The sequence below is a fragment of the Solenopsis invicta genome, chromosome 1 (assembly GCF_016802725.1).
Source record: "Solenopsis invicta isolate M01_SB chromosome 1, UNIL_Sinv_3.0, whole genome shotgun sequence".
Classification (NCBI taxonomy): Eukaryota; Metazoa; Arthropoda; class Insecta; order Hymenoptera; family Formicidae; genus Solenopsis; species Solenopsis invicta.
The window spans coordinates 5961198-5976924 of record NC_052664.1 but is presented as its reverse complement, the minus strand read 5'-3'; the positions used below and the strand labels follow the sequence as shown (position 1 = coordinate 5976924).

At 28.6% G+C, this 15727-nt stretch overlaps 1 protein-coding gene across 6 annotated transcripts in view; it reads left to right on the top strand.

The window, feature by feature from the left end:
- LOC105205743 (histone deacetylase 4) overlaps nt 1-15727 on the top strand; it is a 232228-nt gene that overhangs the window by 27000 nt on the left and 189501 nt on the right. For all 6 annotated transcript variants that reach the window (XM_039448576.1, XM_039448566.1, XM_026139271.2 and 3 more), the window contains exon 2: nt 6491-6805. In XM_039448576.1, coding sequence (XP_039304510.1) covers nt 6751-6805 — 55 coding nt within the window. In that variant the 5' untranslated portion in view covers nt 6491-6750. The remainder of the gene's footprint in view (nt 1-6490; nt 6806-15727) is intronic.

Genomic DNA, 15727 nt, shown 5'->3' with positions numbered 1-15727 from the left:
GATATTTCCCGACAGTTCTACATACAACAATTTTAATGTCTTTGATGAGTTTTGTCGACAATTCCGGCTTTTAATTATTTTTAAATACAACTAATTAAAAATGAATTTTGTTCTCTGACAGATGTCACAATAATCTTTATGCTGATATTTCTTGTGTGATTTTATATGCCTTTTCAAGTTTATTAAACTGCGCACCGAAAACAAAGTTCTAAGTTGAATAGGAATAGCAATATTACGATATTAGATTGATAATCATCGACTTGAATGAGAGATAAACTTAAAAAAATATATGAAATTTACAAGCAATATTTACAGCACAAAGATTCATCTATAATTGAATAAAGCTTATTTTTAATTAATTGTATATGTTTTCAAGACCGAAAAATTTATTCAGCGCACAGTTTGATGAACTTATGAAAAGATGTATAAAATCACACAAAAAATATCAATATTAGTGAATATTAGCTACGATCGAATGCGGCTCATTTTTAATTATGTTTTTACACGTGAGTTTATATTTCCTTGTTATTTTTTTAAATAATTTTTGAGCTTGTGCGTTGGTACTTTATCATAACAATAAAGTATTATTTTGGAAGTTTTATTCGACTTTTTTGTATTTTCCGATAATTCTATAAAAATCTAACATCTTCGTTATCTCTTGTCGACAATTTTAGTTTTTACAAATTAATAAACAATTTTTCACAATATAAACAAAATTTTAATATGACCGGGAAGTGTATTAATACATTTAAATAAACAAGAACGGCTACATTAGTAGCCGAAAGTAGATTTTAATGCTCAATAATTTTGTAGGTGAATTTACAAACATTTACAAGATTTCTCAAACTGCGCACCGCATTGCTGAACTTAAAACACACCTTTTACAAAAAAAACTGAGGAATGTAATATCATGAAAATTAAATTGTTAGTCAATTTAATAATTTTGATGTTCAAATAATTTTTTAATCTTACCGTATCTCATTTATGAGAAATACCTATAAGGTTTTAGCAGTTTTGCTAATTTTTTGTACTGTTCTGAATAACTCTCACACATTTCCGATTGTTGACATATCTATGGCGGTATGAGGTTTTAGCAATTTCGATTATTTTTCTTACAGTTCTTGATAGTTTTCGCATTGTTTTAACTATTTCTTGTTTTAAAAAAAAAATTTAGTCATTAATTATTTTTAAACACTTTTATTCGACGCTACCTCATCTATAAGATGACAGAGATCGTAGTAAAAAATTATTTAAAAGTACTAAATTGTTGAAACTATATTTAAGTAGGGATAATTGTAATTGTGTGAAATTGATCGAGAATTTTAAGGAAAATGATAGGAGTTGTTATTATAATATCTACCATAAATGAGATGCCAGCTGACCGCAGGTTACTACCTTCTCGCATTCAATTGAATACAATGCGCAACGCCTTGTATCTCCGAAAGTTGTTAAGGTTTTTTTGTTGCATTCTTATTGCCATTGATAACTTTAAAATAAGTCGAAAGCGTCTAACAGTCATCAACATTTGATTTTTGTATGCGGTGTTTAAAAATCATGAACAGAAATATTATGATGCATTAAATTGTTTTATGTTTTATTTTCAAGAACTGTGTTGGAATCCAACAATAACGGCGCAGAGTTAAAAAAAAATAGAAGCACGTAGTATATTATTTCAGCACGAAAATGCTATAACCAACTTGCCCTTTCTTATATTGAAAGTTATTAAAAAATTATATTTTTATAAAAAAAATTCTATTGATTTGCATTTATAATTTAATGTTAATTTTGCAACATGAATAATGCTTATTTTTATGATACAAAATTAGCGGATGGTATTGGATTTTTAATAATTATAGCTTCAGTTCTATAAGTTTAATAAATTTTAATACGAATTTAGTATTGAAAAGTAAAAATTACATTTCTAAATTTATATCTTTTTTTTTTAACTATATATGTATACATGTACTTATGATACATTTCTATAATAACATAAAAATCAAATACTTTTAGTAAAAGTACAAATACTTTAATAAAAAGTTAAAAACTACAAATATCGTGCAAATACATTGATAAAATGAAGTATTATAAGAAATATAAAAATTATTTACTTCCAATTTTAGCATCTTTACCCGCCAAGCTGGGGTTAGTCGTGCATTGTGAATTTTTTACACTAACCTAATTATTGAAATAACAGCCGTCAACAAGCGCCATTGCGGTGCCGTATTTCACTACCAATAAAGTTTTTTTAGGCGGGGTATAGGCACTTGTTATACCGACGCGACGTACGCAATACGAAATTTTGGTCGGACGCAAGTGACCCCATGATGGCTAGTAAGAGTTAAATACAAAGACGCATTAATAAGAACAGACACAGTAATATGAGTAGTTATACAATGTAAAAGAAAAAAATTGCATTTCCATATAAAAGAAAAACAGTTTTTTTGTTATTTTAATAAATTTATAACTTATTTTAAAAATATTAAATTTATTTGACGATTAATATATTTTAATTATTTTATTATTTATAGAAATCAAATTTTAAAGAATTATGATATTTTAATTTAATATAGATAATGTTTTTCAAAATTAATTTAAAATTAACATTAAATTAATTTAACCGAGGGGAAATTCACAGCCGGCATTGGTGTACAAAATTTCGGCAGTGGACTGCCGAAAAAAGTAAGCAGTGATCTATAATATTGACGGCATTGTCGTCAGTGGTTGGGGAGTGGTGAGCTCACTTCAGAGTCGGTTTTTCGATCATGGGGTTGAGCACAAAAATTTTTGAATACTTCGGGAAAGCTTTAGAATTCTTGTGCAGGCATTGGCGTATGATAATGGGCACGCGGTAGTGTTCATAATTGCATGGCATTGCCTTAATTTTAATATAGGATTGACGGCATTGTAGGCATTGACTAACAATAAGCATTGTCGGCAGTGTACAAAAATGTCGGCAGTGTTTTACAGCAATGCCAAAAATCGGCATTGGTGTACAAAATTTTGGGTTGTGAATTCCCCCTCGAATTTAACTTAATTTAATTTTAATGCAACTTTTAATTGAGTTATTTTTTTGTTCATATAACTTATAACGTAATTTTAAATTAATTTGATAAGCCATTACACTTTAACTTAATTTAGTCACAAAAATATTAATTTTTGCGTAACGCATGCGTGTGCGCAATCTTGCTTATAAATATGTTATTATTACATTGTATTCTATGTCTATTAAATTTATGAACATACTTAAAACAAGTCATATATGTATGTAAGAGTTGGGAATGTTTCGAATTTATGTCGCAATGTTAATGGCAATCGATGTCGCTTGATAAATGAAGACCCATGACTTATCACGCAACCAATATTTTATTCTCGCAACAAATCGATTGAACGTAGAGGGAGTGTATAAATGTGTTAGTGGCGATGAAACTAAAATATTCTAACATTCTTCATTTTATATTTTGCCGTTTCGGTAACAGTTCCATCATCAATCATGCATTCCGACCACATGTACGAAATCAACGGTTACGTGTTAATCACACCAATATTAAGAGACTGTAAAGTTAACCGTAAGCAATTATACTATTTAACCTTTAAATACTCAGACAGCGCTAGAAAAATTAATGCAATATATACTTTGACAACTCTTGGGCATATCACAATGATCATTATCAAGGACATTTGACACTTGTCAGAAACACGAAGCTATTCTTTGGCTTTTGCGTAGGCGTTATTCATGTGATTTTATATTACATGTAAATGTCAAACTTTTGTATACAATTGCTGCTGTTGTACTTGACACGGTTTCCCACTCTTTTACTTTTTTTTGTTTACGCACAATTTGTTTTAAATATCACGTTATATATAGGGTAAACCGACAAAAACATTTCACCTTTTTTTTGTAACTGATTGCACGAGATATATTGAAACACATAAATTTTGTTTTTGAAAGATGTGTATAATTATGATGGAGTCAGCTGTGCTTCATTCTTTTGGATAAAGTAGCTACCGCTTTAAAGAATTAAGGATGTATGTATTTAAGTATATGTTACGTTTTAAAGTATCAATAAAAATTTTAAAATTGTTAATTAAAAAATTGTTCTGTATATAATTAATATATAGGGGAGAGTGGGATAAATCGCATGTTCTAAATAGGATCTTTTTAATTTGAATGAATAAGCAGATTTGCGCGCCATTTATAATGTAAAGTCTTTATAAGACACCGAACATGTGACAGCAGTTTGACAGTTTTTGTCATACCTTTCATAGAATAAACGTAAATGTGTATTTGTAGCCATTGTGCGAAATTTTTTTAAAAATAGAAAGTTCTTGTAAATTATTGTGTAAAAGGTGTAAAAACTTGGAAAGACAATTGATTTAGGATAAGTAAAGTGTGTAGAATGTAAAAATATCAAACGGTTTTGTGATCACATTTACAGTTCATTGTAAAATTTGTTCCGAAGTTCGAAAGAACTCATGTCTAAATCGGACCTCAACATTGGAATTGCAATTTGATTGTAGCACTTGTGATTAACCAATTACATCTGGTCCTAGAAATATTAAATCAGTAAAATATTATAACTTATCAGACTCGAAATAATTAAATTTTATTGATTTCAATTTTAATTATATAAACTGTAACCAATTTTTTTCTGAATAATATTTCTATTTTCAAAATTTTTATTTTCTGTTAAATTGCTTATTTTTACTCAGTTTTTTTTGTAACATCTTTTTTCGAAGCCTCTTAACTTAAAAAGTACTTGATGAAAAACAACTTTATTATTGTGTTTTGAAAAGTTCTTGAAATAAGCTATAAGAATATGTAATAAAAATGGTGATTTTTATATAAGAAATCGAAGAACTTTTATGTGATTTTCAAACAAGTATTCAACGTCAAACCAGTAATGCCACCTTATGTCCCCATCAATAAAAATACACACGCGCACACATTAATTTCTATGTACAATTTGAGCACAATTCTCTTTATTAGTCTAACTCTTTGTTGCATTGTGTCTTTCTAAATGTTGAAATTTAATTCAACAAAGTATCATTAAAATCAAAATTCTGCTATTGAATTCAACTGCAGAATTTTGATTTTAATGAAATTTTTACGCATAAATGAGGTAACTAAATAAAATTAGAAAGTATTAATGCGAAAAAATGTATTAAGAGATAAAATCATTTCTTATGTATATACGTACAGTTTTTTATTTCTTTTTTTTTCTTTCAACCACTATTCGAGATATCAAAAAATTCTTTTATATGAAAGTTATATTAAAAATATTTTTATTTAACAATGTTAGCAACATTTTGAAAAAAAAATACGAACGTGTGTAGTTCCGTTTTGTTTATCTTGGTCTAAAAATGGCTTTATATCGTATCATGTAGAAAATTTATAAATTAATTCTTCGAAAATAAAAAAAATAAAAAAAAGATGAAATGTTAAGAAAATTAATAAAAATTGAAAAATAAAATTTAAAAAACTTAAAATAAAAACAGTCGAATTCCGTCTACTTCATCAAGACCTATAGGCGTGATAGGCTTGATTCGGTGCAAGCTAAATCTATCATACTGGAGCAAACTATAGGAATAGTTAACCCTTAAACACACCGATCCTGTAAAATACGGAAACACATTTTTGGGTCTGGGAGATTTCACAGCCGGCATTGGTGTACAAAATTTCGGCAGTGGACTGCCGAAAAAAGTAAGCAGTGATCTATAATATTGACGGCATTGTCGTCAGTGGTTGGGGAGTGGTGAGCTCACTTCAGAGTCGGTTTTTCGATCATGGGGTTGAGCACAAAAATTTTTGAATACTTCGGGAAAGCTTTAGAATTCTTGTGCAGGCATTGGCGTATGATAATGGGCACGCGGTAGTGTTCATAATTGCATGGCATTGCCTTAATTTTAATATAGGATTGACGGCATTGTAGGCATTGACTAACAATAAGCATTGTCGGCAGTGTACAAAAATGTCGGCAGTGTTTTACAGCAATGCCAAAAATCGGCATTGGTGTACAAAATTTTGGGTTGTGAATTCCCCCTCTGTAAAATACGGAAACACATTTTTGGGTCTGGGAGATTTTTTCAACTTTGAGAAGCTATAACTTTGATTATATACACACTTATCGCTAAAAATATTGTTATATCGACAAAAATTTTTTTTTAGAAAGAATAAACTACACATACCATTCAGAAATGAATAGTGTTATTTCCAGTTTATGAGAATCTTTAGAACAAAATATAAAATAGAGGAAAATGTTAGCTATTTAGAGACAAAATGTAATCACAAAATATATTTTAAAAATCGCTTTCTTCTTTTTTTCTGTAATAGTCTTGTTAGTTAAGGCAATGGCAGATAACATTTTACAAATATTATTGTTAATATAGTAAGTTTTGCTACTTTGTAATTGTTGTTAGAAAACTTTGTTTATACAATGTAGATATATTTTGAGTCAGATGAATTGATGATTCTCTTTTATTTTCTTTCTAGATCATCTCTTGGACGCGTGAAGGGAGCATAGAGAGCGACAAACGTAGAGAAAATATCGCCGATAAGAGAAGAGTGATGTTTATAAATTGTTAGTTTTTTTTTCGTTTTTTAAAGAAATGTGAATCTACGTTTTGGCAAAAAAAAATAATTGTGGTGTTTATGTTTACGAGTGTTAAAATCAGTGTTAAGTAAAATAGGATGTGGTACTCCTTAGTGGATACTACATATCTTGGTGGATATACTACTTAAGAGTGTAGCATATGGCCCTGGACTATGGTACTACTATTTACAATATGCACCACACGAATCAACTAGGTACGTATTAAAGAACATGTTATTAGCAGTGACAATCAGTTTTCTTTCACGTTTTCAAAAGTTTTCTTTTTTTCGTAAAGAAACATATTTTCTTATAGACATTTCGTTTCTTGAAAAGTTTTTTATCTCTTCTAAGGAAAGAGTGTAAACAATTTTTTCTTGCTATATTCTATTGAAAATGTATAATCTCTATAATTTTTAATAAGTTTAAAAATAACTTAAAAATTTTATTTTAAATATATGTATATGTATTTAAAAAATAATTTAAAATCAAATTTTTGTATTACTTAATGTAGGAAAATTTTAATATTTTTTGCTAAATGTTTCTATTATTTATTTTTTTTTATTAAAATGAAAAGAGCTATTCTGAAGAATCTTTAAATCATTTAATGATCACTTATCAACAATTGTTGTCAATTAATCATGGGAACAAATGGTTAAGGTAGTACACTGGCGACAATACTATCCAAAAGTTAAACCCCATCACACATTTGTTGGCAATACTCCCGCCAATGAGAGAAAACTTTTGGTTGCGCCATAAGAACACACCGAAAAAAATAAATACAGATGAAGACTAATGCAACTCGATGCTCACCGACTGCTCATTATCGCTTCTTTCAGTTGCTTCCAAAATGTTAAACAAAATCGAAAATTGCATTTCTTTTCACGGCTCTATTTTCCAAATTAAAATTGACATTTGTTTCTTCATCGCATGTTTATTTTTTATTATTGTAATATGTCTAGTTTAAGCAAAAATAAATGCAACATTTTGTGAACTTTGTATAGACGCGTATAAAACGTTCAGTTTTTAATTACTTACCTCAGTATTGAAATGGTTAATCTCATTATAATTGTACTAGCGTGTCAACATCTAGTACAAGTTTCAATTTCAAGAAATTATTTTCGATTCGTGATGGTACTACCTTGACATAATTTTTACATAAAAAGAAAAACTTAATACGATCGCTTCTTGAATAGCAACTGTATAACTTTATATTTATAAAACCTTCGTAAAAAATCTTATAAAATATAATTCCTTGGACCAAAACATGTTTACGTTATTGAAAAACCAGTTTTGCACTAAATAGCTCTTGTGAGGCAATAGGTCGTCCCGTTGAAAGATATCTTAGACCAATAGTTTTAAAAAAATCGCTTTTTTTAAATGGCTAAAAAAACCCAGAAAAATTTCCATAGCATTACATTTACATAGCAAAAACAGCAATTTTTCGCAAAAAAATTGCTGTTTTTGCTATGTAAATGTAATGCTATGTAAATTTTTCAGAAAAAAAATTGAAATTTTTCTGGGTTTTTTTAGCCATTTAAAAAAAGCGATTTTTGTAAATGAGATGCTACCTAATTTTACAGTATTTTTAAAATAAGACACCTCGTATAAGCACTGGAATTAATATTGAGCTAATTTTTACGTTTATATGTGGAATATTATATTACTTGAGATTTAATAATTATTAATTATTTAAAAAACTTGTAAGAACGAATGTAATCTTAACAACTAGCTTAAAAACTAATTAATTTAATATTTATATTAATTATTTTGTGAAGAATTTTGAATATTAGTAATTACCGAGAGGTATACGTTTTATTTTATTTAAAAAATACATTAATTCTGTTTTTATTTATTTTTGTAGTTTGCTTTTTGTTTTCTTTGTACTTATATTATTATAAATAGAAAGAAAAAAACTTTACAGACAGCAAAACAACTTAAAGACAAACTCACATTAGTATAATTTTATGCAAACCATTTTCTACTTATTTTTCATTAACACAGATTTTTAATCTTTAGTTCGCCATATTTTGATCCGGTGAACTTCTGAAATGTATTTTCGTTTTATAGTTTACTTTCTTCTGTATATTGTTATAAATTTATAATAATTATTTCAAATTATTCTCCCGACCTGCTATTATCTTATGAGCATGGTATTTTGACTATATATTTATAATTTTTACAATATATATGAACTTCAACATATTAATTAGACCGAAAGTGACAAGACAAAAAATCGAGCTGTCTCATGGATCGGAATATCGCGAACTACGGACTCGAAAATAAGTGTGGTCAGTTAGAGTTAAGAAATCTTATCGTAAAATAGGTGATTTTGATACCACCACAGTACAACAGTTTTTGAATTTTTCCAATAAATTTTTCTAACCCTTGATAAAAAAAAACGAAAAAAATCCGTGGAAAAATTGGAAAAAAAAAGAAAACAATTTTTTCCCGAACCTTTGAAACTATATTCAGGCTCTCTTCAGCAACTCGGCGCATGGTGGCCTCACTCACTCTCAAAATGGTCGTTAATTTTCTAAGTGACATCCCTGAGTCTTCTGAAATGAGCTCTTGAGTCCTTTGAACAGTTGGGATCTTTACAGTCTTTTTTTTAAAATCTTTTTTGTCTTGCCGGGTAACAGAACTTCTTCGCGGCCACATATTTCTGCACGATGTTGTAAACGATCGATCTCGGGTATTTGAAGGATCGAATAATTTTGGTTGGCAAACTTCTGATGCAAAGCGCTTTAATTATCGCCACTCTTCAATTGCATTCCGCATTTGGTTTTACTAACATTTTAATATTATATACGTTTTACACATATGTGTACGTCTGTTTTAACCGAGCGCTATTAATCATCTGCTACTAAAATCACATGTAGCAAGAAATTTAAATTAAATTTTGTCCGGATTTAGCTAATGCACCCTGTAAAATTATTTTAAAAACTATACAAATTTTATTAGTTAAAGTTACGCGGGCAACTATTTTCATTTTTAGCTCTGCGATATAATTAAATCTGACTTTCACATTAATCCAAATTGTGATCAGATACCAACGTGTTACACGTTAATCATTATACGAGAGTTGGATGTAAAAGTGGTTTTTTAATCCTTTGAAATCGACGATTTTAACATTGCAAATTCTTTACGAATACGTACGTGAAGGGAACGTTTTGTGAAATGATTTTATAAAAATCATATCGCTATAAAATAATAGGCAAAAACTCGGGAAAAAAGAATGTTGTTGAAATATAATTTACTTGTTTAGGGATTATTCGTTTGAAAGATATGGGAAACTTAATGAACTAAGTCTCAAGTGATATATCAAACTTTTTCTTAGACATCAAATTAACTGCGTCATTCTCTCTCATATCTTTTCACTTTTTATAATCACTAATGACAAACTCGTCGATATTTTTTTAAGAAGAAAAATATTGCTCTTATTTTCCGCAAAAAAATGGAAAGAGGATGATCGAATATCATATCATAATGAATATAAAATTTATTGTAATTAGAAGTTAGGCGGGTTTTAAGTGCGTACATCCGGAGGGAACACTTTGTAGGAAGTTGTTCTTGTGGTGCAATTATCTTAATTAATGTGGGCCCTAATTGTCTTTGCTCATAGTTGACGCACTTCACGCATTGTAGCCAGTCGACCAGACTGAGGAGGCTCGAGTTATATTAAATAATCCTTGCGAAAGATATGGTTACATTGTAACGCGGCAGGAGAAATGAGAATGATATAGTTTAACTCTTTCGAATCTAATAGGGCATATATATATTCCTGTGTTTTTAAAAAATTATATTTTCTATAAATATAAAGTTATTTGATTTAATTAGTTTACTCTAAAAAGAAATTATTTAAACTTTAACTAAGAAATATTGTGATATAATTATAAAATATAAAAAATTGTTTAATAGTAGTAAAATCGGGAAGTTCTCAGACTAATCTTGGAAAGTTTAATATAATGTGCAGTATTACTTTTACATATTAATTAAACAAGACCGAAAATTAGCTTTAAGATTCCTTCTTTATACTATTAAATTTGATAGTATAAAGGAGGAATCTTAAGGCTGGTTTTTCTTGTTTGAATTTTATTTTAAATTATCAGAAATTTTTATTGTAAGAATTATTGAAATAAGGAGATTTTACGCTATTTAAATGGACATACATGACACCTGTAACCTCGCCAGTAACTAATTAGTCTCATATATACCATATATCAACACTTATGTGTTGACCATCCTAAGTTCCTCTACACATACATAGCACAAGAATCAATAACGTATCGAATGGACGTGTCAGATTTCTGATCCTTTTTGGAATGTTTTATTTACGTAAGTTCTTTTACTTCTTACATTTAATCTGTATCTTTATCAGATGTTTGCTTTCTGGTTAAGTAATCTGCATCTACTAGATATTCTGAGAAACTATTACTACTGTAAGTAATACGTCACTTAATAAGTTCGCAGGATGATATATACATGGCGCCACTATTGACAAATCTATATGATTTTTAGAAAGTACAAACTTTCAAACGATACGTGTCCAAATTTCATGACAATCTGACGTTTAGTACACAACTTATAGTGATTTTAGTGACGCTATTTTTGTACAAGGGTTGCCTGAAAAGTAATGCCCCACATTTTTTTTTTTTGAAAACTGTTCCACAAAAATGATGTTTACACATATGAAAGAATGATGTTTTCTACTCACTCTATTTTTTTACATAGTCTCTTTCAAGTTCTACTACCTTTAGCGATTTACTAAGGGCGTGTATGCCTCGCCGGTACTAGTTCTTGCTCTGGTTACGGAGCCAGGTTTTCACTGATTTGGCTCTCTCAGACTTCCATTTGTTCGGGTCACTAAATTTAACGATAGAATTCGTGGAAAACATTTTGAAGACGACGAAGAGGTGATTAGCGTAGTGAAAACTTAGCTCCGTAACCAGAGCGAGGACTGGTACCGGTGGGGCATACATACCCTTAGTGATATCCCGCCAGTACCCCAAGTTTTCACTGCGCTAATCAATGGCTTAACAAGTGAACGATATTTTTTCCATTAAAAAGCAATGCTTTATCAACACACGAAATTCAGATTTTTCCATTGTTTTGAAAATTACAAAAGTAGCGTCACTAAAACCACTGTAAGTTGTGAAATTAAACGTCAGATTGTTATAAAATTTTGACACGTATTGTTTAAAAATTTATACTTCCTAAAAATCATATGGATTTGTTAATAGTGGCACGTTGTATATGTCATCCTACAAACTTATTGAGTAACGTGTTATTTCATCTAGCTCGTATCCTAAATACTACAAAACAACTATGATATGATCACAATCTACAGTTCAAGCACTTGTCTTGCTTTGGCAATATCATTTTCTAATCAAATAAAAGCCAAAGGCCTCATTTTATCCAAAACTGATATTGCTTGGAAGAGATATGTCTAGATGGCAGTTTTACTCGTAAAATATCAGCTCTGTCTTTATAGATATATAATATGTAATCGCTCGATTTAGTAATGTGAATTCTCTTGTATAGGATGCTGTCTGCTTAAGCTACATCCTTGACGCTCGAAGAAAATTTTCTCACGTTAGACGAGAAAAGTTATTGATTAATGTTGCTTTTGTTTCTTTCCAAACAGCTATTATCCTATCCTATTCATTATGTTGTACAAATTTTTGTAAATTATTTGGCTGTTAAGCTAAAGCAAGCATTTACTGAATTATTACTTCATCATCTGAGGATCTCACTTGTGCATATAGTGATTTATAAGCATTATATAAGGCAAATACAATGCGTACATAATTAATATATGGTATTTGGTATTTTATTAAGAAAATTTGAACCAACATTATCCAAATATTGTACGACAATTAACAAATTTAAGTATCCAACGGATTTTTGTAACAAACCTTGATTTATTTCTTGAGAGTGATGTTTGCTTTCACATAAAAAACGAGGCATTTTTTTGTATTAAACTGTACTTGCAAAAAGATATCCACGAAATCACAGTTGTAGGTTTACGACAACCGATGTACAAAAATAATTTCTACAAAACCTAAGTGGTTCTATCTTTATATTGTCATTGAAAAATCTTTCTATCTCAACTTAAGTGATAGTATCTTTATTTTTTTTATAAATCTCAAGTGGTACTATCTTTGTATTCTCATTGAAAAATCTTATTCCAATCCAAGTGGTATTTATTTTAAAAAAATAATATCTTAAAATTGTTTAATCTATTTTGACCTAAATAATATGTATTTTTCAGAAAAATATATGGATTAAATTGCGCCAATTATAAAGAAATTATATTGCTCTTTGAAATAACTGTTGTACTACTTTCAATAAATAAAATCCAAGTATCTTTACATTCTCATTGAAAACTTTTCCTATTCCAACTCAAGAATAATATTTTTATTTAATAATCTAAGTGGTGATACTTTTAATTTTTTTTATAACAAAACCCAAATGGTATGTAATTTAATTTGAAAGAATATAAATAGTATGTGTCCTTTCATCTTCCCATTAACAAATTTTCCAGTTCAAATGGTATACTGAAAGTTATTGAAAAGTCTTCCTATTCTAATACAGGTTGAATATATTTAATTTAAAATAAATTCAATAGAATATTTAATGTTCAAAAGATTACAGAAGAAAAAGTACAAAATGAGAAAATTTTAATATAATAAATTTCTTTTTGTGTACAAAAACTTGGTGTTGTTAGACCTTTAAATCAAAAAGGTTGTAAAATTATTATATTTAGAGGCGCTAAGTTTTTGTACATTAGCAAATAAATAGTATTACAAAAATACGTATTCGTTTTATAATTTTCTTTATTTTTTCTTAATGGCTGTGCTAATTTTAACCTTATGTCACCACAGCCATTGTTTTTATTAAAATGGCCAGAACAAAGTCGGGACTAGAGCACATAATTAGCAAAAAATAGCACTACAAACATATGTATTGGTTTTTTAATTTTTTAATTTTTTTCCTAATGGGTCTGCTAACTTTAACCTTAAACTAGCACTGTCATTGTTTTTAGCGAAACGGCTGGAACAAAAAATCGGAACTAGATAAAAACAATATCAAATAATTTTTTTATAAGTTGCATTTGATTATGCTGAAGTGGCTGTGCCAGCTTAACGTAATTAAACGTAGCTAGACGTAGTTAGTTCATATTGTTTACTTTTAGTACTTATTCCAATTTAATATTTAAAACTAAGTAGTCTTTCTTTGTAATTACATAATTAATCAATATTAAAAAGGGCATATAATAAAATAAATTTATTTCAAAGTTTTATTAAAAATGTTATTTGCAGCTTTGAATAAAATCTTAAAAAATCCGTGAATTTTAGAAAATATTTTTCAGATTAGGTAGTAATTAGTTAAAAAGTTACTAAATTTTAACTTATTTAATTTGAAATGATTTAATTTTTAACTTTAACGAGTTATTTTTGAAACACCAACTTTACTAACATGGAAACCGTCGAATTGTCCTTTACCGATTTTGATGAGTTTTGGATATGACGTTGTAAAACACGAAAAAATATTAGACCATTTTTTTTAAATTTGCGTATCTCGAGGTTTAAGGGGATCCTGAAATTTTTTTTATCGACTAAAAAAATTTTTGTGCACGCTGTGTTTTCTAATTGCATTTACAGATTTTAAAATTCTTCTCCATAATTATAAAGTATAAACAATAATATATAATGGACGCAACAATTTTATACGGAAAATGAGAAAAATTGGAAAATTACAGTTTTGTTGGTGGCTTCTAGCGTTAACTCGTAGAAACATCTTTGTATAAAATTTTCACACTACATATAAAACAAGCATCGTCCGTCATAGAGATGACATTAAAGAACAATATTGTGCTATTAAAAATGAGCCTACCCATACAGCATAAAAGTTTGCAGCAGTATTGCTGCAACGTTCCAACATTGCATATTGCAGTGCAATATTGCAGAAATGTTGTTAAAATATAGATATGCAATATAACTTAATAATGTTGCAGCAATATTATAAAAAATTGTAAAAAAACCAAAGATATTAAAAATTTTGAAAATCTTATAAAAGTGGTACTAAAAAGATTTCTACAAATTTGTTATTATCAGATAATGTATCTTAATTTGACATGAAGTAATATTTGTCCATATAAGTAAATATATGACTTCATATTCAATCTTATATGATCATATATAATGATAGGTTTTAAATATGAAGCTATATGTAATCATATGATTTTTATATAAATATATATGATTTCAAATTCAATTATACAGGGTGTAAAAAAACAATTGTTTTTGCTCTCGTGGGTTGGTAAAGCAAGTCAAACTGAGAAGAAAAGTCCTTTACCATTTTTTATTATTTGCAATAGTTAACGATTTAAAAATTAGTAAAGTTCGGCGAATGAGCGCGTATTTCCTCTGCCCACCGCACGCGGGGTCTGTCCTCGGTCGCCAGGCTAGAAGCAATCGCGAGTCGTGGCGCGGTAAGGAGAGAGAAGCAGCAATGGCTACCGACCAGCGTGCTGCCACACACATAATAAAATTTACTCGGATACCAAGATTTGTTTGAAGAATAATGTAAATAGAATTACGATTCTCAGTAATAAAATTATGTCATCGTGGCAATATAGCTTCAATTTATGGGGCTATTACTGTATATCGAGACATAATTTTAATTAATTAATGAAACTTGTAAATTTTAAACAATTTTCTTTTTAAACAATTGCTTTTTAAAATAATCTGTATTAGAAAATAACTTTATTTCGATAAATTAATAGAAATGTTAACATTATCGGGCAAGCCAGTTTACTTTGTAATTGGCGTAAAACAATACTTTGAGAGTGAATGATTATTGCTGTATTATTGCCAATCTAAAGAAATCACAGAAAATAGCAGATTCTGTGTGATTTTTCATCTGTAATTTTTTCAGTACTAATATTTTTCATAAGGGTCGGGGTTCATTTTCAGAGTATTGTAGTTTTACACCAATTACAAAGTAAACTGGCTTGCCAGATAATGTTAACATTTTTATAAATTTATTGAATTAAAATTATTTTCTAATACAGATTATTTTAAAAAGTAACTGTTTAAAGAAATTTACAAGTTTCATTAATTAATTAAAATTAT